The sequence below is a fragment of the Rhamphochromis longiceps genome, linkage group LG22, assembly GCF_057381845.1.
Source record: "Rhamphochromis longiceps isolate RC_006_pf linkage group LG22, R_longiceps_female_GT1.1, whole genome shotgun sequence".
Taxonomy (NCBI): Eukaryota; Metazoa; Chordata; class Actinopteri; order Cichliformes; family Cichlidae; genus Rhamphochromis; species Rhamphochromis longiceps.
Window position 1 is genome coordinate 7197502 of NC_140577.1, and position 27622 is coordinate 7225123.

The 27622-nt window shown below is 39.9% G+C and overlaps 2 protein-coding genes across 3 annotated transcripts in view; both read right to left on the minus strand.

Annotated features, from left to right (window-relative positions):
- The window catches only part of rnf19b (ring finger protein 19B), a 43888-nt gene extending 41631 nt beyond the window's left edge, over positions 1 to 2257 (minus strand). The window contains exon 1 of the mRNA XM_085395315.1: positions 1990 to 2257. The gene's annotated coding sequence lies outside the window, so the exon portion shown is untranslated. The remainder of the gene's footprint in view (positions 1 to 1989) is intronic.
- An 8040-nt stretch (positions 2258 to 10297) lies between these two features.
- ak2 (adenylate kinase 2) lies at positions 10298 to 26382 on the minus strand. 2 transcript variants are annotated; one of them, XM_085395581.1, is made up of 7 exons: positions 26189 to 26382; positions 23879 to 24004; positions 21522 to 21632; positions 20551 to 20645; positions 17287 to 17359; positions 13561 to 13780; positions 10298 to 10559 (listed from the first exon to the last, which is right to left on the minus strand). In XM_085395581.1, the coding sequence occupies exons 1-7, from the start codon at positions 26285 to 26287 to the stop codon at positions 10552 to 10554; spliced, it is 732 nt and encodes a 243-aa protein (XP_085251707.1). In that variant the 5' UTR covers positions 26288 to 26382; the 3' UTR covers positions 10298 to 10551. The 2 variants fall into 2 exon arrangements, with proteins under 2 accessions (XP_085251707.1, XP_085251706.1); XM_085395580.1 differs by lacking the exon at positions 10298 to 10559 and having other exon boundaries at positions 13283 to 13780.
- Between the last annotated feature and the right edge of the window lie 1240 nt (positions 26383 to 27622).

The window sequence follows — 27622 nt, forward strand, 5'->3', positions numbered from 1 at the left end:
ACAGTTAAAAACAGCACTCAGCTACACTACCCATGTACTTTTTTTTGATGGACTCTACATGTGAGATCCTGGAGAAAGCCCACGCAAACATAGAGAGAACAGAATGTGCGTCTCGAGGTCAATACAGATCTTTGAAATTTTAAAAACAATTAGACTGACTTTAAAACGTTTTACAGAAGTAAAAATACATTTGTCAGCGCACTCTAGTGGCCTCAAACTATGTCAAACATGCATTTTTTGGCATTTTCTCCTGCTATTAATTTTACAGGTTCACCGTAATAAACCTGTTATTAAATGATATTAACTGATATTTGGCCCTTTTTTTGGTTAACTGACAAAATTAATCTGATATAACATAAGGATTAAAAAAATCCTGGCTATATTGCCTTTTTCTAGGATGGGGAAAGGTATTCAAAATGTGACCTTAAAACAAAACAGCACTGGCCATTCAAAGGTATCATCACGCTCTGGGAGAGGTAATAATTGACTATTAATTGACTTTACGCATCCTCTTTGTTTTTATGCTTTTCCTTATTGTGTGTTATAAATATTTCGTTGCATAACAGACATGAAAAGAGTACAACTGATCCCTGTGAGCCAAAAGCTCAGGCTTCAAACTGCTCTAAATGCTCAGTTTATCATCCCAGCAGCTTCACCCACCTGCTGGTAAAACCTTCTGTTTACGAGGGCTAGCCAATCACAAGAAAGTTGTCTTAAAGGCAGATGATGGATTGAGGTGAAGCACAAAGGCTGCGTATTACGTGAAAATCATTTTGACATGTGAATCATACACGCTGAGAATAAAAACAATGTGCAGGAAATAGTTCCTGTTTAGTAAAAGGCCCGGTCAACACTGATAACAGGCCTACTTTACGAAAACCAGCCAGCCAGATTTACAGACTGTGTCACGTCTATGCCACATTCAAAGAATCAAAACAAATTCATCATGCTGACTCACCTGCACTCCAGTCATAAAAAGATAAATATTAGTATTGGTTATTTAAGGGGTGACTTGAAAAAAAAAAAGAAACATCATCACAATCTGTAAATCTAAGCAAATCTACTATCTGATGTGTCATTCACCAAGACCAGTACGGCAGTTAAAGAGTTTTTCTTTAAGCCTTTAAACACTATTTACAAGGATGTCAAATAACTATATGGAAACGTGACACAAACGGGAACGCCTCATTAAGCCTGAGCTCTCATCCCAACATCAGAACTGAACCATGTCATTATTTACAACTCATTTCAACTCCTTATCTGATTCATAACATCTGCAAGGGCACCGGTTCGTGCTGGCTCGCTTGTATTTGATTGTGCTGCTTTTAGTTTGAGCGTTTCAGAAAACCCTACACTGGGGTGCTGGTGATGGTCACCACACCCCGGCGGTTCAGAAAATCTGGCCTGAAACAGAAGTAAAAGCCCCCAAAACATAAATATTCATATTCCTGTGAGGAGTGTTTGAGGAGCTCTAAGCTTCTGTAACACCTCCTCTAACACTGCGTTTTATTATCATGTAAGGCTTCTGCTGCCAGCTTCGTTTTCACGGTCATGTTTAATGTATTTTTTCCCATCTTTTATGGAAAATACACAGTGTCCTTAGAGCAGAGTGACCGGGGAGTGGCAGAACAGACAGGAATGTGTTTTAAAGGCAAAGACAGGGCAGCGTTTTAACTCTCAGGATGACTTGGACATTCTGCTTCTATAGTTTAGGGTTACACTGCAGCAGCTGGGCTCGTCCTCGCTGTATTTAAACAGCCTACATGACTGAGATTTTTCCAAAAACGTGGATGGTTTGCTTTGAGCTCACCTGTGACTATCAGGCTTTTTGAATGACCATTCAGAAAACAGTTATTTTAGTGGCAAACAGATCTACGGCCAGTTTTGTTTTATTTATCTCATACATTCAAATATAAAGAGACACATTTAAATCCGTGACATGTCTGTTAAGCAGCTCATGCAGCAGAGGGTTCATCACCGGACACTCACCCTGCTCAGGACCGGATTTCTTCCACAGGAGAGGCTGGGGAGCGATGCGGCGGCCGCTTCGGTGCTCCTGTGCTTGGCTCGCTGATCTACAGTCTGGGTGTAAACCGTCCTCCGTTACCGTGCCAGCCTCTGTCTCTCTTCTCGGGCTCGGCGGGGGGTCTCCTGGCAGGTGACGGCGGACTCTGATTTTCCTGCGCCCCAGGAGCGCAGCGCAAAAACTCTAATCTCCGCAGCTCGCTCCGCGTCGCCTCGCGCTCTCTGGTTACCGCCCCACCGCCCCCTGACGTCATGGAGGAAAGCCCTGGCCGGTGACGTCACGTCACCGTCAATGTGGAAACCCCTCCCCGTGGCGCAAGGGCTAGTTTACTGTAAATGTGCAAAAATAAATAAATAAAAAGGACAGATTTGCTTTAGCTGCTTCTTAGATTACCACCTCTAACACAGCAGCACCATGTTTATCTATTAAGATATCTGTCGGTAATACATTGGGTCCAAATCCCAAACGATGGTGAACTCATTTTTATTAAACACATCAGTGATCAGAAGCAGAAATCCCTCCGAGAACAAAAGTTTATTGTGCCAAAATGTTTCAGATAAGACATATTTACAGCGCCTTTGAAGATAAATACCACAAAGTGCTTCACAACACAAAACAAACATTTACCCAAAACTAAGTGTAAAAAGATTTTAGGCGCTTTTTAAAAACAGATCATGGAGTCCACACATTTCAGAGTTTCTGCTGCTATCAAAGCTCAGCCTCCTAGTTCTCAGTCTTGTGCTGTACAGCCAGCAGGCCCTGGTCACATGACCTCTGCTGGGGATGAAAATGTGTTGTACAGTAGTGCTGTTTCATGCAGGGCTCTAAAAGCCAAATCCGAAATGTTAAAGTGGATTCTGTAGTTAATGTGGAGCGTCAGTGACCTTTAGGTGCTTAGAAGACTCAGTGAGAAGTCTCACAGAAAATATGTCTCAATGAAGCTTTGCTAAGACAAATGAAAAATGAATCAATAACCCAGATGTGATGAAATATAGGCGCGACACGATGATATCTCTATTAGTCATAAAAACAACACCAAGCCAGATATTTAACACAAGCATTCAAAGTGAAGACTGAGTCTAAACCTACACATAGAACTTTTAGTAAAGTAATTTAGTGGTAAGGAAACCTGAAGTTTCCATGAGCTTCGCTAAGTTGGAGAAAAGTGGCAGCCAGCCAACCTTTAAGTCTAGGAACACATTGTGGCTTAAGGGAGATATATATAGCGTAGATGTCATCTGCATAGTAGTGATAAGAAAGGTCTTTATATGTTCTCAAATGTCTATGTTTCTTATCACTCAAAATCCAGCAGATATAACAGAAACAGTACAATCAAGATGTTGCTGGAGACTCCAAGTGATAAAGTGGCGCTGCAACGCCTGCCTGAAAAGGATCAATTATTAACGGTTTTTAGGAATACTTTTGAGATGGATCTATAACTGCCAAGAAGAGACGGGTCGAACTTGGAGTTTTTAAAAAGTGGCTTAAAATTACCAGGGACCTGATCAGAGACCAGGGAAGGATTCATTACAGTGAGAACACAGGGAGCATTTAAAATGTGAAAAGAATAGGAGGATGCTTTCATCGAGTCACCTCAGATAAAGAAACACGTTAGTCTTTCTAACATAACAGACGGAGCGAGAGGTAGAAAGAGACACGATGAAAGAAATGATGTTGAAGGAAAATATTTCCCCAGACCCTGAAATGATTCCACTTTCATTTTAGAACAAAATACTAATAGTGAGTAATCGTTTCACCTATTAATAAACACAGCCTTGAATTCCAGCCACACTTCTTCACGTAGGAAACATGACTGGAATGTCATGTCTTAAATAACATCTTATACAAACATATATCATACACAAGCAGTCTGATACCAGGAGATAACTATGACATGCTTTGTTTGAAGGACACAATAGATATATACGCACAACTATTCAGAAATGTTGCAATCCCACATTACATACGTTACCTTACAAGAGAAACTACAGAGTAAACATAAATAATATAAACACATATGGATCTGTGAGGAAAAAATAATGTTACAATTAATTTAAAGCTTACAGTTCAGAAGATTTAAATTCCTTTTGATCAAAAAATAATTTGACCTTTAAAATACAATTTAGACGTTATCCCATACAAGTTAATAGTTTGTGTTTTATTAAAAAAAAATCCTAGATCCAACAAAGAGCAACCAAAGCAATGGCAAGAACATATAATACCAGGATAAAAATGCAAGAAAGTGTATGTTGAGGGGTTAACCGTCACTGCTTTGAGCCCACGTGCTGCTTTGCAATAATCCAGGGTGACTACTCTGTGCTCGGCTTTTCTAAAATAACCTCTTTGTTCTTATTGGTTACTCTCCTTTTCCTACAATTAAAGGAGGAAAGGTTTTCAGTATGAGTCATGCCAGATGCGTGTCATCTTTTCCTGTTTCCAAAAAAGTCTTTATTTGAGTAAAGACCAAAAAGAAAACCTTTTTCTTCTTTTTTTGTAATTCACAAGTTAAAGATATTTGATGCTTAGTCTAAATGCGAAGGATCAGTAACTGAATATTTTCAGTTTACAACAATACAAAAGGAAAAAACGCACTTTCACATTTGAGTTACAAGCAAATCTCAGAAACAGTGACCTCTAGAGAGGGTTAGGTGACTTCTGCAGGATGCAGCTGCTGCTTCAGACTAAGCTGCAGGTAAGCTGCAGGCATGACATTTGGGTTAAAGTGATCATGTGATTTTTATGCTCAGACAAGTTCACATGCCCTTATCTGCTGCTTATCACTGATAAAGCCGACTTCCAGGCTCTTTTTATTTTATCTGGCTGATAAAATAAAAAACAGCTTTGTGCTTCTTATCACTAGTTTTACTGAAAACCAGTAACATATACACAAAAGCTCCAAGACACTGATACCATCATTGTGCTGTCTTTAAACCTCCAACTTATCCAGACATGTTCACACTGCACCAGTGAAATAATCTCAGACAAAATAACAGGTTACATTAAATATTTAAGACTAGAATCAATTCAATTCAATTCTTTATTTATTTGTCACATGTAGTTATAACTAGTACAACACACAGTGAAATGTTTTTTCCGGCTAAAAAGTACTCCCCCCCCCGACTGTGCATCTTACTAAACTTATAATAAAAAAATATCTATATAAAGGTATAAAAATGTATAATATCGTGCAAAATATTACGCTGTAATAGTTAAGAGCTATAGTGTACGTATTTACATAAATACAGATGTAAATGATAAAATACAAATAAAAATAAGGATAAAACTCAAAAGAAAATTATATACTGTGTATGGAATTGTCCATCATGTTGTCCGATTTGTGTTTTGATTGAGGAGTCTCACTGTTTGTGGGTAAAAACTCCTCCTGAACCTTTCAGTTCTTGTTTTCAGGCTACAGAGGCGTTTCCCTGACCTCAGTGGCCTGAACAGTTTGTAAGCGGGATGGCTGGAGTCGTTAGTGATCCTGATGGCCCGGGATCTGCACCTTTCAGCGTAGATGTCCTGCAGTGTTGGTAAAGATGTTCCCATAGTGCGTTCAGCTGTGCGCACGACCCTCTGCAGGGCTTTCTGTTGCTGTACTGTGCAGTTCCCGTACCACACCGTGATGTTATTACACAGGATGCTCTCAATGACCCCGGTGTAGAATCTCCTCTGGATGTTCTTGGAGATCTTAAACCTCTTTAAACGCCTCAGATGATAGAGGCGCTGTCTGCCTTTGCTGATGAGGAAGTCCGTATGTGTGTTCCAATTAAGGTCCTCGTTGATATAAACACCGAGGTATTTAAAATTAGAGACTTTCTCCACAGGGTTTCCATTGATCTGAATTGGGGTGTGAGTTTTCTCGCCTCTCTGTCTCCTAAAATCAATCACCATCTCCTTTGTTTTGCTGATATTCATGGAGAGGTGGTTTGCCACACACCACTTTGCTAATCCGTCCACCTCGCTTCGGTAGGCCCTCTCGTCATTCCCGGAGATGAGTCCTACCACCACTGTGTCGTCAGCGAACTTCACAATGGAGTTAGTGGGGTATCTGGCCGTGCAGTCCGCGGTGTAGAGGGAATAAAGAAGAGGGCTAAGCACACATCCCTGGGGGGCCCCTATGTTCAGTGAAAGGGTATGAGAGTACACATCCCCTATTCTCACCGACTGTGGTCTCGCAGTCAAAAAGCTGTGAATCCATCTGCACAAGGATGTGCTGAATCCCAGATCCCGGAGCTTATCCGTAAGGATGTGGGGCACTATGGTGTTGAACACTGAGCTGTAGTCTATAAACAGCATTCTCACATAGTTCCCACGTCCCTCATCTAGATGGCTCAGTGTGGTGTGCAGGACCTGTGCTACAGCATCTCCAGTGGATCTATTTGTCCGGTATGCAAACTGCAATGAGTCCAAGTCGGGAGGGAGGAAGGAACTAATAAAGGGTTTCATGAGCCTCTCAAAACATTTCATCACTACAGATGTTAGGGCCACTGGGCGATAATCATTTAGGCTGGCTGGGCGGGTGTTCTTAGGGATCGGAACAATCACTGATGTTTTAAAGCAGGTGGGGACTACCTGCTTTAAAACAACAACTCACCTGACTTCATTTGCAGGAGAAAAAGGATAAAGTCAAAAAAGGCAGGTTTCATAAACCGTAACAGTCCTATTGGTTGATTTCCTTAATTGGATTAGTTGATAAAAATGAGAAACTGAGGTTGTCATTGTCTGATGATACTTTATATTCTTATTTAGTCTATTTTTTCCCAACAGGGATATTCATTACAGGTCACACACATTATTTCATAGTAGAAAGGAGAAAAACCAAGTGGCTTCCATTGATGATAAGGTTTGAAACTAAAATTAGATATGAAATTTAGATGAATTTAATGTATTGAGTCAATTTAAAGATTTCAAAACATAGAGACAACATGTACTCAGTTTAACACCTGGCTAAAACAGAAATTCTGGACAACGAGATCTTTGTCTGTTGGTTTGTTAGCTCTAACAGCTTCATTATCACCAAAGTCTTTTGCATTCAAATAAATGTCTCAGGTCACGTCACAGAACTCTATGCAGTCCTGTGATAAACTAAGTACACCTCACCATTCAATAGAAGCACCGTTAGCATATACAAGTGATTGTTTACTGTATGACTGTATCAGTCTCGCGTCACTGTGGATGAATTTTGGGCCACTCTTCTTCACAATAGTGCTTCAGTTCAATGAAGCTTACAGACATTTTTTCATGTAGAGTCAACTCACAGCATCTCAGTCAGTTTGAGGTCTGGACTATTTCCCTTTTGAGCCGTTCTTTTGTAGATTTGCTGCTGTGCTTGGGACCGTTGTCCTGTTGCATGACCCAGTTTCAGAGAAGCTTTAGTTGTCAGTTTTGACTCTAGAATACTTTGGTATATGGAGAAGTTCATGGTCAAATCAATGACTGCAAGGTAACCAGGTCCTGTAGCTGCAAAGTCAGCTAAATCACCTTTCCACCACTGCATTTGCACTGCATTGACATGAGGTGTTTATTCCATGTTTGGGTTTCGTCAAATGTCCTACTGTGCAATGCGGTCAGATATTAAGATCATATTTGTTTAGGCTTTTTCTATTTGTGCTATCGTGAGCTTTAAGATTTAACATGCTGATTGAGGTCTGTGGAGTCTGAGATGCAGCTCTTATGTTTGTCATAGTTTTTCTGAGCATTGCATTTTGGGATGAACTTGCTGCCACGTCTAAGATTGCGATGGTTTGTTAACACACAGATGATTGTTTTCCTGCATTTGATTAGATGCACCTGGCTGCTACTCATCTTCCTAATTCTTATAGAAGAAAAATAGTTTTTCACAGGACTGCATAGCTGATAACACCTAAAAACTTGTGCATTTGTGTTGATAACTGCTGCTGACAAACTGAAGTTTTGTCACATTGATGAAGTCTCCAGTTCAATCTTTGTTCAAAGGTCATGTAAAAAACTTTTTTTATGTGTGAGGTGTACAGGCTTCACGGTTGAGGGTTAAAAGGTAAACAGAAACAATTTGCTTCAACTTTTAAGTTTAAAATTAATTACATTTTAGCTTTGATCATGTTTATTGCTACTAACTTATGTGTTTAGTATTTTTTTGACATCTCAGTCAGACAACTCACATTTGGGATGATTCATGACGGCTGCGGATTACTATTAAGAGTTTGGTGTCAAGGCTCTGAGCTCATCACTCCCTACAAATATGATGACTAAACATCACACATGTGCAACTTAAATAGACCAACAAGTCTGGTATGTTTTGGGTGTAAGACGCAGTGCAGCTCAGTTAACATTTGCCTTAGAAATAGGGCTGTGTTAACCATCTCTGGGAAAAGTTTCACCATGCTAGCTCAAAGCGGAAACAGTGTAGTGACAGCAGCTTCATTATATTTTACACGAAGACTCGGAAACCTGTCATTTCCTTCCTGTGTTAGAAAAAACATGTTTTATCGCAACAAAAACAAATGGAAAACTTAACTTCAACAGTTTCCTGCTTAGATTGTGCAGCAGTGATAGGATCCAGGCATCAATCTCCATCTTAAGCAATCTTTTCCAGAATGAAAAAGCCCCCATCTACAGGGCACGAAAGGCCACTGAATGTTTTCATTCTTAAGAAAACCACAGTGAAATAATATGCAATGACTCAGCGGATCAACATGTTAAGGCAGTGCTCGCTCAGCACCTCGAGTAGAGTTCAGGGATTCAGACAAACCCTTCTGGCTGCAAGCAAACACCTTACAGTGATTACAATCCCTAAACAAATCTTTTAACCTGTTAAGGCCCCAGTGGTTTCATGATCTCCTCCCTTTTGCACCCATCTTTGGGTGCATGGGTGCTTAAGAGGTTAATAATCATTATCTTTCCATTTTAGATAATGCTAGTTCCTGTTTTATAATCTTTCTCTTGGATAATTGACAGTTTTATGATGAAAGCATTCTTGCTCGTGGAGATCGACTCGTTCACAAGTTCACTTTCTTGCTAACGTGTTGCTCTAAAAGATCTGTTAGTCTTTTTTTAGTGAGAGATGTGAGGCCGATGTTTCAAACCAGATTTCAAAGGTAAGAGGCAAACCTGAAAGGTTATTCAACACGGTTAGTGATATTATTATTCCTAACCCGCATGCTTACGTTCGTAATTTTTTCAATAACAAACAGAAACAGTAATGTGAAAAATATAAATTCTCCTTCACCATCTTTGGTGTCTGTTTGCTTTGTCTGTTGTTTTAGAAAGTTGGTAAAAATCACTCATTCAATAAAAACATCCTCGTGCTCTTTTGACCTTGTACTTGCACCTTTGTCCTGTTTTGGGACCTTTATCGTTTCCTCTTCAGCACATTTTGAGCATTTATCAAAATTTCCAACACTGCTATGCAGATGACATTCAGATATATATCACTCTTAAGCTCCAAGATGTTTTCAAGCAGCAGATGTTGCACACATACTTTAGCTCTATTAAAGGTTGGATGGTAAGTTTCATCCAACCTAATGAGGAGACGTCTTTGATGTGTCCCTGACAGATTTGCGCCTATGGTCATGGAAACTCTGGCTCCTCTCACCAAGCTGAGTTCCACTGTGCTGTGCTCTGAACTGTGGGGGGTGATTATTTATGCCTTGATTTCATCATATTTGGATTATTATAAGTGTTTCTGTCAATCACTTTTACGCACAAACTCACCGATTCTTACCAGATTTGTATTTCTTTTAATAAAAATAAGCCATTTTATGCAGTATTTAAATTTATTTTACTTTGACTTGTGGTCATTGCGCCGCTTTAAAAACAAACAAGCTTTTCCTCTGTTTAACTGAGGTCCTTTTACTGTATTGAGCAATTTTGTCATCCTGTATTTATTTTACTGAACTACCTTTAGGCTATTTTCTATATGTTGTTTTCAATTTCTGAACTTCTGAGATAAATTGAAAACATCTTATGAGCAAGTCCAATTTAGTGTATTTCTCATCATTCATATAGATCCTCGATCCTTCAGACATCAGTGTGTGATATGTGGAACTGTTAAATAGGAAGTCACTTCATTCCTCACTGCACACCATTACTGATAGCCTGACTTTAACCCTAACCTTTTTATGTGTCACTTCAGGTTATGATATGTCAAACGACAAGCAACAAATGTGCGGACACTCGATAGAAAATGTGCATGAAATGTCACGGTACTCATACACGATATTTTATGATTTTATTTCTCGGATTAAAGGCCAAGTGAATTTGAGACTGGAGTGAAAAACAAAATGCACAACATTTGATGATTGTAGAAAAGCAGGAAATTTATTAGAAGGGAAAACATGAGGATTGTGACAACAAGATGGCTTCGTTTATTCCTGTCATGATCTACTTGAAATAGAAATGTGCAACAAAAACCCCAAAACAACCTTAACTTATTCAGTCTAAGGAGTCCCCTCTTATTGCCTGCCCCTCCCCTCCGTTTTTCTGCCCACCTGAGCTGTTTGCCAGCTCCAGTCCTTCGCCTCGGTGGGCATGACGCAGCTCTGAACTCAACCAGCTGGAAGACAAGGGGGAGAAGGAAAGAAAAGTTTTGAGTGAATTTCTAGAGAAAACGTAACCAGGCATGACTTCAAAAACAAAGCTTCCTCGGTCAAACAAAATGTACCTGCCTATCTCACAAGCCCATAAAAAAATGCATTTAAGGTGGACAAAAACATCCAGACTTCGAATCAGATTAAACTATAGCACGTGTACATTTACAGCTTTCAAAGAGTGACAAAACGCATTGGAGGCATCACAAAGCACGGCATGGAATATTAAGGTAAATTTAGCATGAAATAGTCTCATTGTGTTGAGTAACAGTCTGAAATCTGCCTCCCGGGAGCGCCGAACATCTGTTGTCGTTTTTCATCACAACAGCCGGGAGAGACTAAAAATGCATCAGCATTCAAGGGAAAGAGGAAGGTAACACAGTCTGCATGCAAGAAGCTCCTACTGAACACCAGGTGACTACAGAGGAAGGAGGCGGCTCCAAAGGTCAAGGAGGAACAGAGGAGTGAAGGATGAACGCATCCACTTAACACACTGTTTGCTGCTACAACTACACATGTTTCTTTTCCAACTATTTATTTATGAGTGACGTATGTATGTATGTATGTGTATATATTGTACTATTCTTAGTTAGTGTATTGTCTGTCTTGTCTTAATGTTGGTTTAAAATGGAGCACTGTAACAAAAAATAATTTCCCCCAGGGATCAATAAAGTATTCTGATTCTGAACGCACAAAGAGGATACAACAGGAAAACCTAAAGGCTTTGTTGTTTGTAGAAGAACATTTTTAGAAAAAAAAAAAAAAATGTTTTACAGCTAAAACTGCTTCAGCGAACATAAAAATAAGTGGAAACTACAGAAACAAGATGAGATGAAACGAGATTAAACAGTATTCTTTGGAAGTCTCTATTTAGTGTGAAGGCGTTCGTTTCTTTTACTGGTTTTCCTTTCAGATCACAACTGTTTGATCTGAAACAGCCACCATCAAAACAAAAACAAAAGGTTAAATATAAAATACACCTTTTGGGAGCTGCAGAAACAAAAAAGACTGAACTTAAAACATTTCCTTGTAGTATCTACTGTTAAGGTTTTTGCAATCGTCCTTCAGCTCATGTCTGATCCTTGTGACGTCACACAAAGTGATGTCAGTGCAATTTCTCTAGACCAGGGGTGTCGGACTCCAGGCCTCAATGGCCGGTGTCCTGCAGGTTTTAGATCTCACCCTGGATCAACACACCTGAATAAAATGATTAGCTCATTACCAGGCCTCTGCAGAACTTCAAGACATGTTGAGGAGGTCATTTAGCCATTTAAATCAGCTGTGTTGGATCAACGACACATCTAAAACCTGCAGGACACCGGCCCTTGAGGCCTGGAGTTCGACACATGTGCTCTAGACCCTGCCTGATAGTTGCATTCCTCCAGGCCTCTATCTTTAAGAGGGATAGGCATAACTACAAATCTTAGGACTACTGCTCATCAATCCAGTATTTTTATCATTACTTCCAACCACCAAATGATCCAAAACTGATAATGGTAATTTCTGAGCTGCAGATCAGATGATGGTTTCAGCATCTCAAGAGTTTAATAATGTACACACCTTTAAGACCTTTAAGGCTTTTAATCAGTAATCACATTTATATATTAGATAACTGATCATTTAGTTAGTGGTATGTGTGCCTCAGGCTGCTGGTATAACACACCTGGAGCAATTCCAAATGAAATACAAAACGAAAACTGTGCATTTCTCCGTGTGTGATGGACTTCTACTAAACATTTTGATAGGCTGCTCATGTTTTTGCCTTTAAAGGCAAAAGACTTGTGGTGACAAGTACTTTCCAATATCACCTCTAGTGACGTGCAATCATACTTTTGAGCTTTTCTCTCTGCCTGCGTGCTGCACCACACCCACCGCGGGCAGTAATGTGCGGATGGGAGGCCAAAACTGAGAGAAAACGATGGTGTGGACGTAGCCTTAGGTAAAGCACAATGTCTTCTGCATAGAAAACAGAAGTGCATTAAGGATCTTTATCAGTAACTGAGGCGGTCAAAGTGTGAAGATACAAGCCATTTTTTTCCTTTAAGCACTGAAAGCAATACCACTAATATGAGAGCAAACTGATGTTCCAGTCTTGATCTGCTGACTCTGTTTAAAAACATTTTAAGTCCGTGTGTGTCAGACTGAGCAGATTTGTGACTGGTTCAGCTAACATGCTGGTGTTTTCACAGTTAGTAATTGTCTACTTGAGTGCGTCATTGGCCACGGGGCCAATCTGTGGCCAAGAACTCACCCTCCTGTTTTCAGAACACACCTGAGGCTGTTGCCACAAACATTACTGTGCCTCAACTTTCCCCCTGCACCCTGCTGCAGAGGTTCAGTCTGCAGACCACTGACATCATTGCTTTTTCTTGCACTTCAGATGCATTCAGGGACAAGAAGGAGCAGCAAGTACAGCTGGTTTGGAAAAACAGAAGATCTAATCTAACATTAGGAGAAAAGGTGAAGAAAAAAAGGCAAAGCCATTGATTAAACAAGAGCAAACCTGTCCAGCAAAGGCAAACAATATGCAACAAATGTCAATATTTTCAAAATGCGCTCTGGTGAGGAGCATCTATACAAACATGCACGGCGTTCTGCACTGCTTAAATGTCAAAACCTTCTCACATCTCTACGGTGAAAAGCAGCAGTGTGGTGCTAATCGATGAGCTCTATTTTGGCTTCTTCTGTGATGAAGAGTAACGAAAACGATTCTACATCCACTCTGTTCCTGTAACATTGATGATGCATTGCTGCTGAATTTCTTGAGCCGTGACGGCACACAGAGTCTCCATCTTCCCCGTTTACACTTCAAAGTTACATTTTGTTGCCACTCTGACACTCGATCCACTCTTGTATAATCTCCACCACGCGGGGGGAAAGAAAACAAAACCAAAACATGAAAACAGTCAGGTGAAGGGCAATGCGGCAAAGAAGGAAAACTTTAAATGAAGAACACTTGGTCTTTACAGGCTGTGGCACGAGCGGGCATTTCCGTGGCGGCGGAGAACGCGGCTACGATGGAGGCGAAGACTACGTTTGGGTTCTGGGCAGCGTCGACAGCCGTGTGCAGACCCCTGGCACTGTAGTACTGCACCAGAGGGGACGTCTGCCGGTGGTAGGCTTCCAGGCGCGAGCGCAGGGTGTTCTCGTTGTCATCGCTGCGGCGGATCAGGGGCTCACCCGTCACCTGAGTGCAGAGTAAAAAAAAAGAAAACACATAAGACGAATCAGAAACTGTGTTCTTCTGAGTTCGCAAAAATTTTTGCTTTATTTAAAAATAAAAAATTGCATACAAAATGTAAAGCACGTTAAAAGTAGAAATGCCCGACAACACGATCGGTTGTGCAAGAACTGATTAAAAAAAAAAAAATGTAAATATCACATGACTAATCCAAAGTGCATACAATTTTACTTTATGAGTTATATTATTGTTTCAGTCTATTTTATTGTACAGTCTTTACCTTCCAACATAAAGTGAGTTGATGCACATGTTGTGATTTGGTGCTATACAAATAAAATGTAATTGGAATGTAATTAAAAAAAGTAATATCTGATTTAATATAAAATGTCCTGTATTTAACTGCAAATTGTACAAATGAACTGTTGCATCGGAAACTGAGCAGATAGCATTCGACAGTTTTCAAAGCGAAAGTTTTCTCAATTTGTGCTTGGTACAATATTTCATCAGGGGAGAAACCCCCCCCCCCCACCACCACCACCACCACCTTGTGAACACTTGATTTGTTGTTTCCGTTTCAATACTAAATATAGTGTTTCACCAAACATCTTTCAATTAACCATAAAAGGCACAGCACCAATGAGTTTTCAATCCAAATTGTTTTTTTGTGTCAATATAGTTAAAGGCAATGCATGTGCATGCACAAATAGGACTGGCATTAAGCCCTGGTCACTCATTGACCATTAAACATTGCTTTTGTGCACTGGGATGTCAACATAGCTACATGATCATTCGCAGTGAGGTTTCTACCACGTTGCCATAACTACAAAAGCTGTTGTTCCTCAAACTAATTTTTTTAAAAAGAAAAAAGAAATACAGCAGAAACAGGAATCAAAGCACCGACTTAGGATCTGATGTTTTTCTGCAGAATCTCTCCTTTAAGCTATCGCATTAATCTCCCCCTGTGCTGGCTGTGAGTCCCTGTGCTCTGGCACTGATGTACGACAACAAACACTTGCAGAGACAGACCTGCTTGCAGACTCAGACTCGTGCCTGCTGTCAGCACCTGATTACAAAAGCTGGGAGTTGAACGACAAGCCGAAACAACTCCAAGGTGCAGCAGCAGTCATGTCCCACTTTTGGCATGCAGACTGAAGCAGCCAGGTATCGAACCACAAACCTTAAACCCTCCATGCACATAAACACAGGTAGTGTTTGTAATTTGGTAGTCCTTGTTCTGCCCTACAGCCACCTGAACTTGTTTTCCACCTGCAGCACATTCTGATTAAAGAAGCCCTCCAGTCTGCTGAAGAGCAGACAAACAATTACAGTCACAGCTAAAGTGCAGGTGGAATCTGAGAACGGTGGACTGTTGAATCAGAAACTCTTTGTAAAGCAGCCAACTGATATCATGGACTACCACAATGGAGACGTAAAGAGTGGAAAAGTGTTTAAGGAAAACGTGAGAAAGGACACACTGGCTGGCAGGCAGCGACTCAGCTTTTGGGTATCGGTGAAGACCTGCTAACTGTTCATCAAGTTTGATTAAATTCTGACAAACACTGCAGGAGTACTGGTTCTTGTGACGCGTGGGTGGATGACAGATAGCTCATTTTATAAGCTCATCAGTCCTTAACATAGATGAGCTAAATATAAGTCAGCAAAGAGACTTGGGGAGGTGTTAAGCTACCCGAGCGGTCTCTGTATGATAAACCCAGACATGGTCAACGCCATGTCTTCGTCTACTCACACACTGGTTGAACTCTACTTTGAAGCACACCACCATCTCACACTATTAATATAATTAAAGAAATGAAACTCTTTGTTTAAACCATTATTATTAGTTATAATCACAATTTCTACCGTCATGTTTCTAGAAAGCTTCACACTGACCTTTTTCCAAACTCATTAAAACAGCAAATGAACTTCAGGTCTTTTTTGGTAGGCGCATTTGTGCGTGAAATGTGTTTTTAATCATCATAAAATGAACTTTTGCCATCTGCCAGGCTGAAACAACTTGTTAGCATTTTTAAAAATCAAGTTAGTAGATGGCCTAATACATGACCTTTGGTCTTTTATTTAGTACATGTGTCATAATCTCCTGTTGCAATAGCGCAGACAAGAAACTTCTCGCCGTCGCCACACAAATTTTATTCAGTTGCTGCCAGCAGACAAGTTCCCACATGCAGAAAATAAAATGAAGGAGTGAAGTATTCAACCCAATACTGAGTAACAGCCAGTGAAAAGTATTTGCCCCCTAAACCTAATGACTGGTTGTGCCATCAGCAGCAGCAAGAACTGGATTTAAGTGTTTGTATAACTCGCAATCAGTCTTTCACATCGCTGTGGAGGATATTGACGCACTCTTATTGTTGCCACATTGGAGAGTACAAGAATGAACGGCCTGTTTATGGTCCTGCCAAAACATCTCAATCAGGTTTATGTCCGGACTTTGATCAGGCCACTGCAAAACATTTTTTTAAATTTTTGAGCCAATAAGAGGAGGACTTGTTGGTGTGTTTCAGATCATAGTCCTCCTGCTTAACTCAAGTAACCCAGGGCACAAAATGATGGCTTGACATTCCAGGATTTTCTGGTCAGGAGCAGAATTCATGTTTCTATCAGTTACAAGTCATCCAGAGCCTGAAGCATGAAAGCAGACCATCACACTACATCATGTTTGTCTGCTGGAATGGTTAAAAAAATAATAATAAAATGCCATGTCCATTTTACTTCACATGTAACAGGATTCAAACCTTTACAAAGTTTGACTTTTGTCTCATCAGGCCACAGGATATTTTCTCTAAAGTCTTGGGGATCATCAAGATACATTTGCTAAATATCAGACGAGCCTTTTTTGTTCATCTCCCGTGGATGCCACTTTTGCCCATTCTCTTTCTTATTGTTAAATCGCTATGTTGGTGCACCACTGTTCCAAATTTGCTCCACTTTCGGATAATGGCTCTCACTGTGGTTTGCTGGATTCCCAAAGCCTTAGAAATAGTTTTGTAACACCTTCCAGACACAGACTTTGTTTCTCGGTTGTTTCTTTAGACACATCTTTAGGCAAGACGTGTTGCTTGTGATCATGATGCAATCTTTTAGCCTACTTTGCTTTATCAGAGAGGTTGAAGAAAAATCTGGTTTATCACAGTTAATTCATGATTTTGGGGGGCGTCATTTACTTTTCCACACAGGGTCAGGTAGGTTTGGATAGCTTTTTTCAGGTAATAAATGAAATCATCATTTAAAAACAGCATTTTGTGTTTATTCTTGCCATCCTTGCATAACATCAACATTTGTTCCAGTTGATTTGTTTGCTCCACTCGTTTGTGATACATTTTGTTCTTTAAGAGCAGATTAGTGGCTCTATTTAATTGAGAAAATGTACTGAATAATCTAAAATGCATGGAAACACTGATCTAAATCTTTCTGCTGGTTTCCAGGCTGGCAGTCATTTTCGGTGGGTGGCAGTTTAGCCAGAAATGGTTTCTAAGTGGGTGGAAAGTACTTACGTCATCCTTCATGGACTCTTTGGGGGGGTTGAACTCCTCGTGGTAGGAGCGGCCGCTCGGCTGATGAATTAGTCTGGGGAAACAGAGGGAAGATGGTAAGCGGAAGCAGAGCACAGGACAAGGACGTTAAAGAAATCAGAGCAAGAGCGAAGGAGGTTTGACAACCACGGTGACTCATTAACTACTTAACTGTCCTTTTTTTCCATCCCACATGATGCCCTTGTCCTACTTGGGCTTGAAAAGGCAGCAGTCTCTTCAAAAAGGACCCCCACAGACAGAAAGATGACTCTCTGTAAACTAGATATGCTTTCTACTCAGCGTGACGTGTGAATAATGTGGAGTGGGTATAGTGAAGAAAGGGGACACCGATGAATGTCTGAAGAGACGTCTGCGTGTGGGTCAGCTTCAATTCAGGGCTCAGAGTCTCATACTGAGTGTTCTGAGACTTGTTTTGTAGATCATTAGACGTATTAATGTACTGCATAAGAACAAAAGTAAAAGGAGAGAAACACACCAAAGAAAACAAGAAGTAACAATTATAACTTATTTTCCAGTTCTCTCTCATTTCAACATGTACAGCTTATGCAAACATTAGGTCAGACCAGAAAGTAACACATTTCTGTTTCAGTTCACCAGTGCTGACTTTCTCAACAAAAGCTGAATGCAAATCTTGTAACAGTATGTATGGCAATGTAATAGGGATAGAACGAGGAATGAATAATGATGAATCAGAATTCAGAATAACTGATGCATTGTTTTGAAATGTACCAGAATAAACTCCATTACTCGCATGCATTTCCAGTTTACTTAGATGTGAAGGTCACCGAGGTTCAAAGTTATACAGCAACACCACAGGAGTTACGTGTAACCGCACAACCCTGTGGTGTTGGCGACATACATAGGTGACACGCCACCAAAGTTCATCAATCAGACATTGCAGCTTTCAGCAGACTAGCATTCTGAATATAGCTAACTGACAAACCCATGAGTGCATGGCTGATTACCAAATTACTACATAATCCACATTAAAGATGTTACTTTAGTAAACTTTCATTTATAGTTACAGAAATACAAAAGGTAAAATTCACAGCACATTAATATGAACATCACAAAGTGCTTCACAAAAAAATGATAAAACTTTAAAATGAAATGTTATCACTTTGAATATAATTTGTTCTACTGATATTCAGTTCCTAAACCATGTGCGGACACTTATTGGAGCTGATATACTGACTATGGATGCCCTATTACACATTCAGCAGATGCAGACTGACATTTTGAATGACGTGGCCACTCTGTGAATGCAAGCATTAAAATCCATTCTTTTGTTAGCTTCTTCCTATGATTACAATATCTGCCTCTTCAGCTGCAAAATGCTGTGTGTTCATCACCTAGTTGCCAACTAGGGCTGTGCGATATGACCAAAATCTCATATCCCGATATAAGACATCTATCGTCCGATAACGATATAAATCACAAAAATGTAACATTTTCTGTAAATTCTGTGAATCTCGGGCAGCTCGACTTGTGTGAAGTGTTTCCAGCTGCGTGTCGTGTACCTGGAGTCGAGTGTTTTAACTGATGTATGAAACTATACATTTTTAGACATAAGTTGTAACGGCCGACGTTTTCTTTGTATTTATTACACAGCGTGCTGCGGGGAAAAGCCTGTTCTAACGTTTGAGTCTAAGGTTTATTTTTTAGCACCTGGCGGCTCTTTTTTGCTTCTCATCCGTAAATACTCTGCATCTTTCACGTGATTCTGTTTATTTTGAAAAGTCTCAACAGGATCTTGAGCTTTATTGTGAAAGGTTTATGTGGAAAATACACAAGCGGACACGCGGTGGTTTTACCGTTGTTGTTGCTAACGACAAGGCATAAAAACAAGCGCTTGTCCGTCTGTAGTGTGGTTATATAAGCGCTATATAAGAGAAGGAGAGAACTTTAAGAAATTAATATAGCCACTACAGTGACCATCAAAACGATGAGAAAATATTGCCGTAAACAGTTTATTTTGCGACATCACAAAACAAACGATAGCGTAAAATGAAACGATAGACGTTTTTAAATCGTCATCCGATATATATGTTATATCGAACAGCCCTATTGCCAATCCTATTTTCTGTTTAGACACAGGCTTATTAGCGGTTAGGGAATCAACAAAATCAAGAGACTACTCTGTGGGCTCATCACCTGGTAAATAGTAGCTGTGTTTACATTGAAAATCTTAATTGTGGCTGCTTGAGAGCCATGAATTAGATCAAAGTTATTCAGATATTAGAGTATCATGTTTTTTTCTCTGCACACGTGTCTCTTTAGAGTTAAAATCTGGAACCAGATCATAGAACCTAAAGAAGGAAAGAAGGTGACTGGACTTCTCGGACGTTTTACGTCTCAGTTGAGAACGTTCTTTCGTTCTAAAACCAAAATGGTGGAGAGTACAAAGCATTTAAAATCTAGTTGTTGACCCACTATTGATCATGTGGCTCATCACATGGGTCAAAGTGTAAAAAAAAAAAAAAAAAAAAAGGCATAAGTCATTATCAGGCTTTCTTTCTAAGCTCTTTAGAGTATCAGCCAGGCACTGAGCAGCTGTGGTATTCAACATGTCCCATCAGGGACGGACACGTCGACTTCTCCAAGAATTGAATCTGCAAACCTTCTTGCTGCAGATGCTCAATCGCCTACAGGCTACTTTTTGCTAATCATGTGCGTTCATGCTCCATTTCTCCTTAACATCATCTCACTGTCCCAGAACCTCCCGTCCGCATGAATCAATCTACTCTACCTGAGTAGGTTTAACACGCTGACAGAATGAGGAGCTGCTCACTCGAAGGAAAATCACCAACTTGCCCTTATTGTCCACTTGCTACCCACCTGAGAAATAAACCACACTCTTTCTCTGGTCTTGAATAAATCATTTTCTGTCATATTTCTGTCAGTGCGCCCCGGGCACTGACGAGCCAATGGTGAGACTTTTCTAGTCATCTTACTACATGTAGAAGATTCCTAAAAGAATCTCTGAAAAGCTGTTTATATTACATCTTAGGTGTGAGTGTAATGTGAATACAGTGATTTATTTTACAGCCTCTGTCAGTGCGCCCCAGGGTGGCTGTGGCTACAATGTAGCTTGCCATCACCAGTGTGTGAATGTGTGTGTGAATGGGTGGATGACTGGATATGTAAAGCGCTTTGGGGTCCTTAGGGACTAGTAAAGCGCTATACAAATACAGGCCATTTACCATTTACCATACTGACTCCCACCTGCCACAGATCCTGCGAACCAGCAGAGAATCATCGACGGAGAACTCGATCACAGAGTCCAGCTTCTCGTCTCTCTTGTCCAACAAGTCGTCCAGCTTGAAGAGACAAACACAGGAAGTCAAACATAACAAATCTGCTGTAAAGTACAAACTGACTTTTTTGACAACCGACTGTATAACACTACTGTTTTCAGGTTTATGTAATTAAACTTTAATAAAAGCTTTGTTTTTCTCTGTGAAGTTTGAAGAAACTTAAAGTAGATAAGGACAATGTTCACAAAACCCTTTTAAACAGATTAATTATGCCACCTAAAACTATTTGCATCCATTAATTTTAGCCTGGTTATTCTGAGTTCTAGGTTTAATATATTTGAGAAAATAGTTTTAGAGTTTGTGTGTGTTATCAGTTTGTTAGGAAAGTTGAAACTGAAAAAAGAAAATGAAATGTAGACACTAGAAAAAGTTGCATTTCCTGTGAAAATGCAGTATGAATGCTGTATAGTGGAATCTGCTAAAAACAGCAGAAGAAGCAGAAGTGTCTGCTGAAAAGAGGCGAATAAGCTGAAATTTGTGCTAAAAGAAGTGAAGAAGCTGAAATTTTTGATGAAAAGAGTTGAAGAAGTTGAACGGTCTACTGAAAATAAAATGTTGCCATGAGTAGGATTCGAACTAGGGCCTCCCGCTCTCAGAACGGCTGTTCATCTCACTGAGCTAAAACACAGCTCACCTCGGCGAGCTAAACTGGTGATCACACTTGTAATAAAAAAAAAAAAGTATAAAAGTTGTGAGCACCAAAAGCTGAAAAAGAAACCTACCAGCATGCTCAGTTCTCATGAATCAACATTAAAACTAGTTTGTTTAATCTCTTCATTAGCCAATCTGTATTTAAAGTAAAGCAAACTGCACGATGCTCAAGAATTATTAAATCAACATTAAAAACGCACCAAAAACACTAATAAATTAAGTCCTCACCATCTCTGCTTGTTTGACCGTTCGGGGGAATCCATCCAACAGGAATCCGTTCCTGCAGGCCGGCGACTCAAGGTTCTTCTCTATGAGCTCCACGACCATCTCATCACTGACCTGCAGGGACACAAAAACTCCTCTTTATCAAGCAACAATATTTTGGCCTTATACATTTATTTCATGTCAATACAAAATCTTTTTAAACAGCAACAGGAAATTGATATTAAAGTGCACAAATATGAGCAAACAGCACCAAACTGTGAGAGTCAAACAGATGGCAGAAAATCACACCAGGAACCTCGGTTACATGCTGGGAGATGAAATGGAAACAAAGAGCTCTGCAGCAGCTGCACAAACATGTGTACAGCGCTGGACACAAATATAGAGGAAAACACACAGACGCCTAGAAATGTTACAGAAGTGAGTTTTGACATTAAAGAGACTTAAGAGGCCACAGAATCACAAACAATTTATTATGATACAGAATAAAATGGCTTTAAAAATCAACAAGATTCTCATCCCAACACCATTTCCCCCTTCAAAACAAAAAAAATAAAAATCTTGGGGTTCATTGTTCTGTATTAATTTGTGCCTCTCATATGTAAACAGTTATATACACAAGTCAGGTCAGCAGAGCATGTCCACCATAAAAGTATAACATGATTTTATAGGTGAATCTGATCCAGTCTCAAATTTTAAAGTAGTCATTATAAAGTTCATCGAACTTGATTTAATACAACTCGATTTGAATGCTACATACAGATCATGGATTGGAGTGTAGTCTTGATAGTGATCATGCAAGAGCATAAAAAACTGAACTGGAACAGACATCCGCCCGTCCACATCGTGCAGACTTCCGGGGATTTAAAAAATGCTTTTTCACTTCATGCCTCTCTTACGGTGCGTGTTCACACCGAATGTGATACACGCGACCAAAAAGCGCCAGACACCCCTAGCTGGTTGCGTGCACATTCGCACCTCGACGCGTGACCAATGCGAATTGGTCACACTTCAAAATATGCAATTTTTTACACACGTGAAGCGGAAATGTGGGAGGAAGTAGTGCCAGACGGTATGTTTGGAAGATGGCAGCTGTCAATCTAGCGTTTGAAGAGAGTCTCCCTTCTCTATTTACTGTGGAGAGCAGAGCAGCAGCTTAAAGGACGTCCTCGCCGTACCTGGGACCATCAGGTCCTCCAGAAGAGTGAGCAGTTTGGTGAGTTTCACCATTTGCTCCCGGAGCTGCGCCTGGATGACGGCCGCTTTCGGCGGTACCACCGTCTTTCCCTCGCCCAATTTGAGGATCTGCTGTCCCGCATTGGTCCAAGCGTCGCCCGTCTAGACACCAACTACAGGCGCTCAATCCCACCTTCAGAGCGCTTCAGAGTGTTTTATACGGTAGTCCTTTATTGATACCCGCTACCTGATATATTCTCATTTGAAGTCCCAGCGACTTCCCCACAACGACTCTTTTAAGAGCCACCCATAAACCTCTAAAGAGCGATCCTGCCTTTTAAAAATGTTCTTAATAAATGGAGCTTGCCTCCAAAATAAACTAACCCCTTTTTATTCTCTTAAATAATTGGTCTTCACTATGTTCCTATATAGTAGTATATTTTTTCTTTAGTATAATATGAAATAAATTCCACATGTGTCAAGTTGTCTGTCAAGTTTGCTGTGTAGTAGAACCGAGACATTAGTCATTACAAAAATTTCAAAATAATATTACAATTCTCGGTAGAGAAAGCAGCTGGTGTCATACAGCTCCGGGTGGTTGGCTACGGCGTTGATGAGCCTTTCCTCCATATTGAATGAAGGGCTTTGGCTAGACCTGCCCCTTTGAACTAGGTCAGAGAATCACATCACCAGGTTCCTGATTGGTTGTCGCAGCGCGACTTGACACTGGAGTTCAGATCTTCCCAACTTGAGCGCGATACGCGCGAATGCACAAAATGCACCACACAAACTGCCATGCATATTTTTATTCGCGCTTCAAACGCGTCAGTTGCTTTTTCGCGACGCAAATCTGCTTCTGAATTTCGGCAGGACCCACAGTCACAATCATGCTCCTCCATTGACTTTACATGTATACCTGACGTTCTGGTCGTGTCTATCACGTTAGGTGTGAACGCACCATTAGTTTTGTTTTAGCATTATTGTTGATACAGTTATGTGGTTTTAATCAACTCTATTGGAACCATCACTGCAGAAAAGGAAGGAAGCAAGTAATTGTAATATAAGGAAAACATGAGATGTCATCAAAGACTCGGGATGACGAGCTGCAAAGTCAATAAAAACCTCAGAGGAGACAAAGGGACAGGAAGAAAAGTTTATAGAGAGATCATGAATAGAAGAGCAGTTACCAGTTTGCCAGAATCCATCGTCTCCTTAAGCCTCTTGCCGAGCTCGGAGCCTGAAGCCACCATGGCCCTCAGCATGTCTCCAGTAGCCAGGTGGCAAACGCAGTATTTCTCTGCTAGCCGAGGGGCCTGCAGGGGAGAGAGTGTTTTTTAATATGGAACTACTATTCATCACTACCAAACACCAACTGAAGGAAATATTTGGCTGTTGACCTAAACACTGATGAACAAATACTTCCTGCACCACTGACAAATAAAACCATGATGTAGGTTTCTGAGCATAAGGCTCTGAAAAGAAAGTTTTCAGCACCACAGACTGATCTGTGGAGCTCTCGACCTTCTAGACGGCGTAGCTTTCACTTTTTCAACTCATCTGAGGATTAAAGATTAGAAGACATTCTCTTTATATGTTGCAACTAATGAAGTCAAAGGTTATAATTTATATAAGCTCATTAAAATCATAACAGAGTGAAGATCCTTAACCAACAAAGGTGAGCTTAATTCATTTAGACAAGGCCTCAACTGCAGTAGAGCATATGCTGCATAGATGCCAGCAATGTCCAATACTTCAACATCTCCAGCTAACAATTATTTTCACCACTGACCGATTCATACTATTGATTATTCATTTAGTAAAAATTGATAATTGAGGGAATCTTGACATATCCTGAAGAAAAAAAAAATTACATTTTTAAATGAGCCAGAACCAACAACTATCATTCCTGCTTGTGCACAACATAATTAATCATTTTCCTTTTTATTTTCACATAACGCTGTGTTTTAACTCTGTGTTGTTGTTTTTTTAAATTCTCTTAATGCATTGCGAACCTTTAATCTCTTTTGGTAAGCACACTGAGTGTACATGTAACGAAACGTGTTATAGAAATAAAATTGACGCTGAAGCTTTATTTAAAACATTTGATCACTCCAATATCGGTGATACTAAAACGGGGTTTGCAACAGAGTGCTTTTGGGTAAACAAAGCACTCAAAACAAATGACAACACTAAACAAATCAGAGAGCAAACACATGGATCTATTCTGACAGCACGTGTCTGTGCTATCAGACACGTCCATGTGCCTGAGCAGAGAGGACTGCACAGTGAACCGCAGGACACAACGACGAAGGTCACACTGAGACAGACATCTGGGTTTCAGCGCTCTACACAGCTGCAACAGAAATCCTACAGAGTTATGTAACTGCGACACTGGAGCCTTACATGCCAATGAAATGCTGAAGAAATTCCAGTTTTGCACAATATAATTCTAAGAAAAACCCACTGATATGCAACTGGTCTTCTCAGACTTCCATCTGAGTTTTCTCCACACTAGTATTTCTGTATGACTGCTGCAGCTCTGGTTGCAGGCTCCCGGGAGGTTTCTCAAGTACTAAATGTTGGCTATTGTTTCTAATTTACAATTGATGTATTTATATGTAAAGATGAATTAGTAAAATCTGAAAAAATTAGAAATGAAGTACTATTCTGAATGATAAAGTTAAAAATAAAAAAGGCAACTGTCTTACCTGGTAAATATTTTTATTGATCATTTAATTAAGGAATATGAAACTAAATGATTTATTTTCACCACAATTTTACAACAATAAATACAGTCAAAAGAAAATATTTACATGTAAATATCAAGAACTGTTTTCAACATTATTGTGAACAATTCACCAGTCAACAACAACACGTTATTTAAAATAAACCACAGATGCTCCGGGTTTTTAAGGAGAAACAATAGGCAAACTAATTTTAATAACAAGGTATTAAACTGAATCAGCAGGTTTTTATAAATATGGGTTTGTACTTTTCCTGCTGCTTCATATATCATATAAAAAGTTTTTCAGTTGTGAACTTAAAACAATTTTATGCTTCTGTAGCCTGTAAACAGCACAATATACTCAATTTATAATAACAAATGTATAAACTGCTTTTGGAAGGAGTCCAGTATTAAACTTATTTCGAAATAGCACCAACAGGAAAAAAAAAAAAGACAAACACATTAAAATAGCTGTAACAAATTTGGCTGGTAGAGGTTTCGGTATGCACTTCACTGTGAAGCTAAAAGCAGATAATGCATTGAAATTTCTCAGAAACTCAGACATTAACGGGGTCGTTGTGAGAGTAAATTTTATTATTACATAGAGGATTAGAACATATACCTAGAGATAAAGAGACTGACAGCTGGCTCTAAAGCCTGGCAGGCTAGCATTAGCGCCGACCATGCGCCTAGAATACACTACTTATATTTCAGGCTAGCCGCTAACAGCTAATGCTAGCTCATTAGCTCGTCTGGATATTTCTGCTCTCACCTGAGTCCCCTTCCCAGCTCCAGGAGGTCCAAGAAGGATGGCACGAATGCCGTCCTGCACATCGGCTATCGCCTCCTTCAGCTGCGTGCTGGGGGCCATGTCAGGACCTGGGGGGGCACCGCGGCAGAAACTTTAATAAAGTCCGTCGGTGTAGTCCTGGGTAGACTTCAGCCAAGTTGGCTAGAAAAGGAAGGACCGCCGCATTCTCTTCCGCTACAATGCATAAACCCCGCCCCTTAGACTAGTGCGCTTGATTGGCTGTCAGACTGCTCTATCACCAGAACAGCTGAATGACTTGCTCAGGGCTCTGTCTATCGCTACCTGTGCCAGCTGATTGGATAGAATTCGTAAAACACCTTGTGTAACTTACGAACAGGGCTTCAATAGAAAATGCCAATTTGTAAAACAAATAAACAAAGCAGAAAAAACAACAACAGAAAAGTATGATAGTTACTTGAAACTGACGTTGAATTAAAAAAAAACTTACCAGAATGAACACTAGAGTGCCACATAAAATAAAGGTTACACATTTATTTGTTTTTTCCTTCATAATTAAACATTTCCTTTTGTTTTGCGGATTGTTTTTTTTTTAAATATATAATTAGTATAGTATTGTTTAATGGTATTTTAAAATTGAATGACTGATTTTTGTGACTAAATTGACATAAAATGTACACAAATGTTCACTGTTAAAACTTTTAACAACAATAATTAATATATCAATATATTATTCCATAATTTATCCGACCATCCTCTTCTTAGCCAATCCAGTGTTGCTGGGGCATATCCCAGTTGCCACATAGTGTGAAGCAGGGTACACCCTGGAAAGGTTGCAATCTGTCAAAGGGCTAACACATAGAGATGAGGAGTGTCTCTGATCACCCCAACCAGTCGTGGCAGATGGCAGCCCCTTCATGGGCTTGGTTCTGCTAAAGGATTCTTCCTGTTAAGAGGGAGTTTTTCCTTCCCACTGACACCAAGTGCTTGCTCATATAGGGTCATCTGATTTTTGGGATTTTCTTTGTGTTTCTGCAGGGTCTTTACCTCACAGTATAAAGTGTATTTAGGCAACAGTTGGTGCAACTTTTGGTGCTGTATAAATAAAACTGCCAAAAAAACGTTCAACACGTGAATTATACTTCTGCATCTGATCTAGGCTGTAACTTATGCCATATATGAAACTTTTGCTTAAAATTCTTGAAAAAAAAAAAGTAAAAAAACAACAACAAAACATTTGTATAAGTGTTCTCAGCCTTTGTTCAATAATTTGTTAAAGCATCTTTGGAAGCAAATACATCCTCAGTTCTTTTTGAGAATTATTTCACAATCTTGGCACAACTATTTTTGGGCGATTTCGGCCAGGCTGTCATGTGCCTTTTAATGAAAATTGTCTTTCTTCTACCACACAGGCCTGAATGGTGAAGTTTAGAAATG

Coding starts and splice junctions, on each gene's coding strand:
- ak2 (XM_085395580.1), bottom strand. CDS start 26,287: ATGGCCCCCAGCACGCAGCTGAAGGAGGCGATAGCCGATGTGCAGGAC. Junction 24,005..26,188: donor GAGCTGGGAAGGGGACTCAG/GTGAGAGCAGAA, acceptor TCTCCCCTGCAG/GCCCCTCGGCTAGCAGAGAA. Junction 20,646..21,521: donor CGGTCAAACAAGCAGAGATG/GTGAGGACTTAA, acceptor TGTCTCTTCAAG/CTGGACGACTTGTTGGACAA.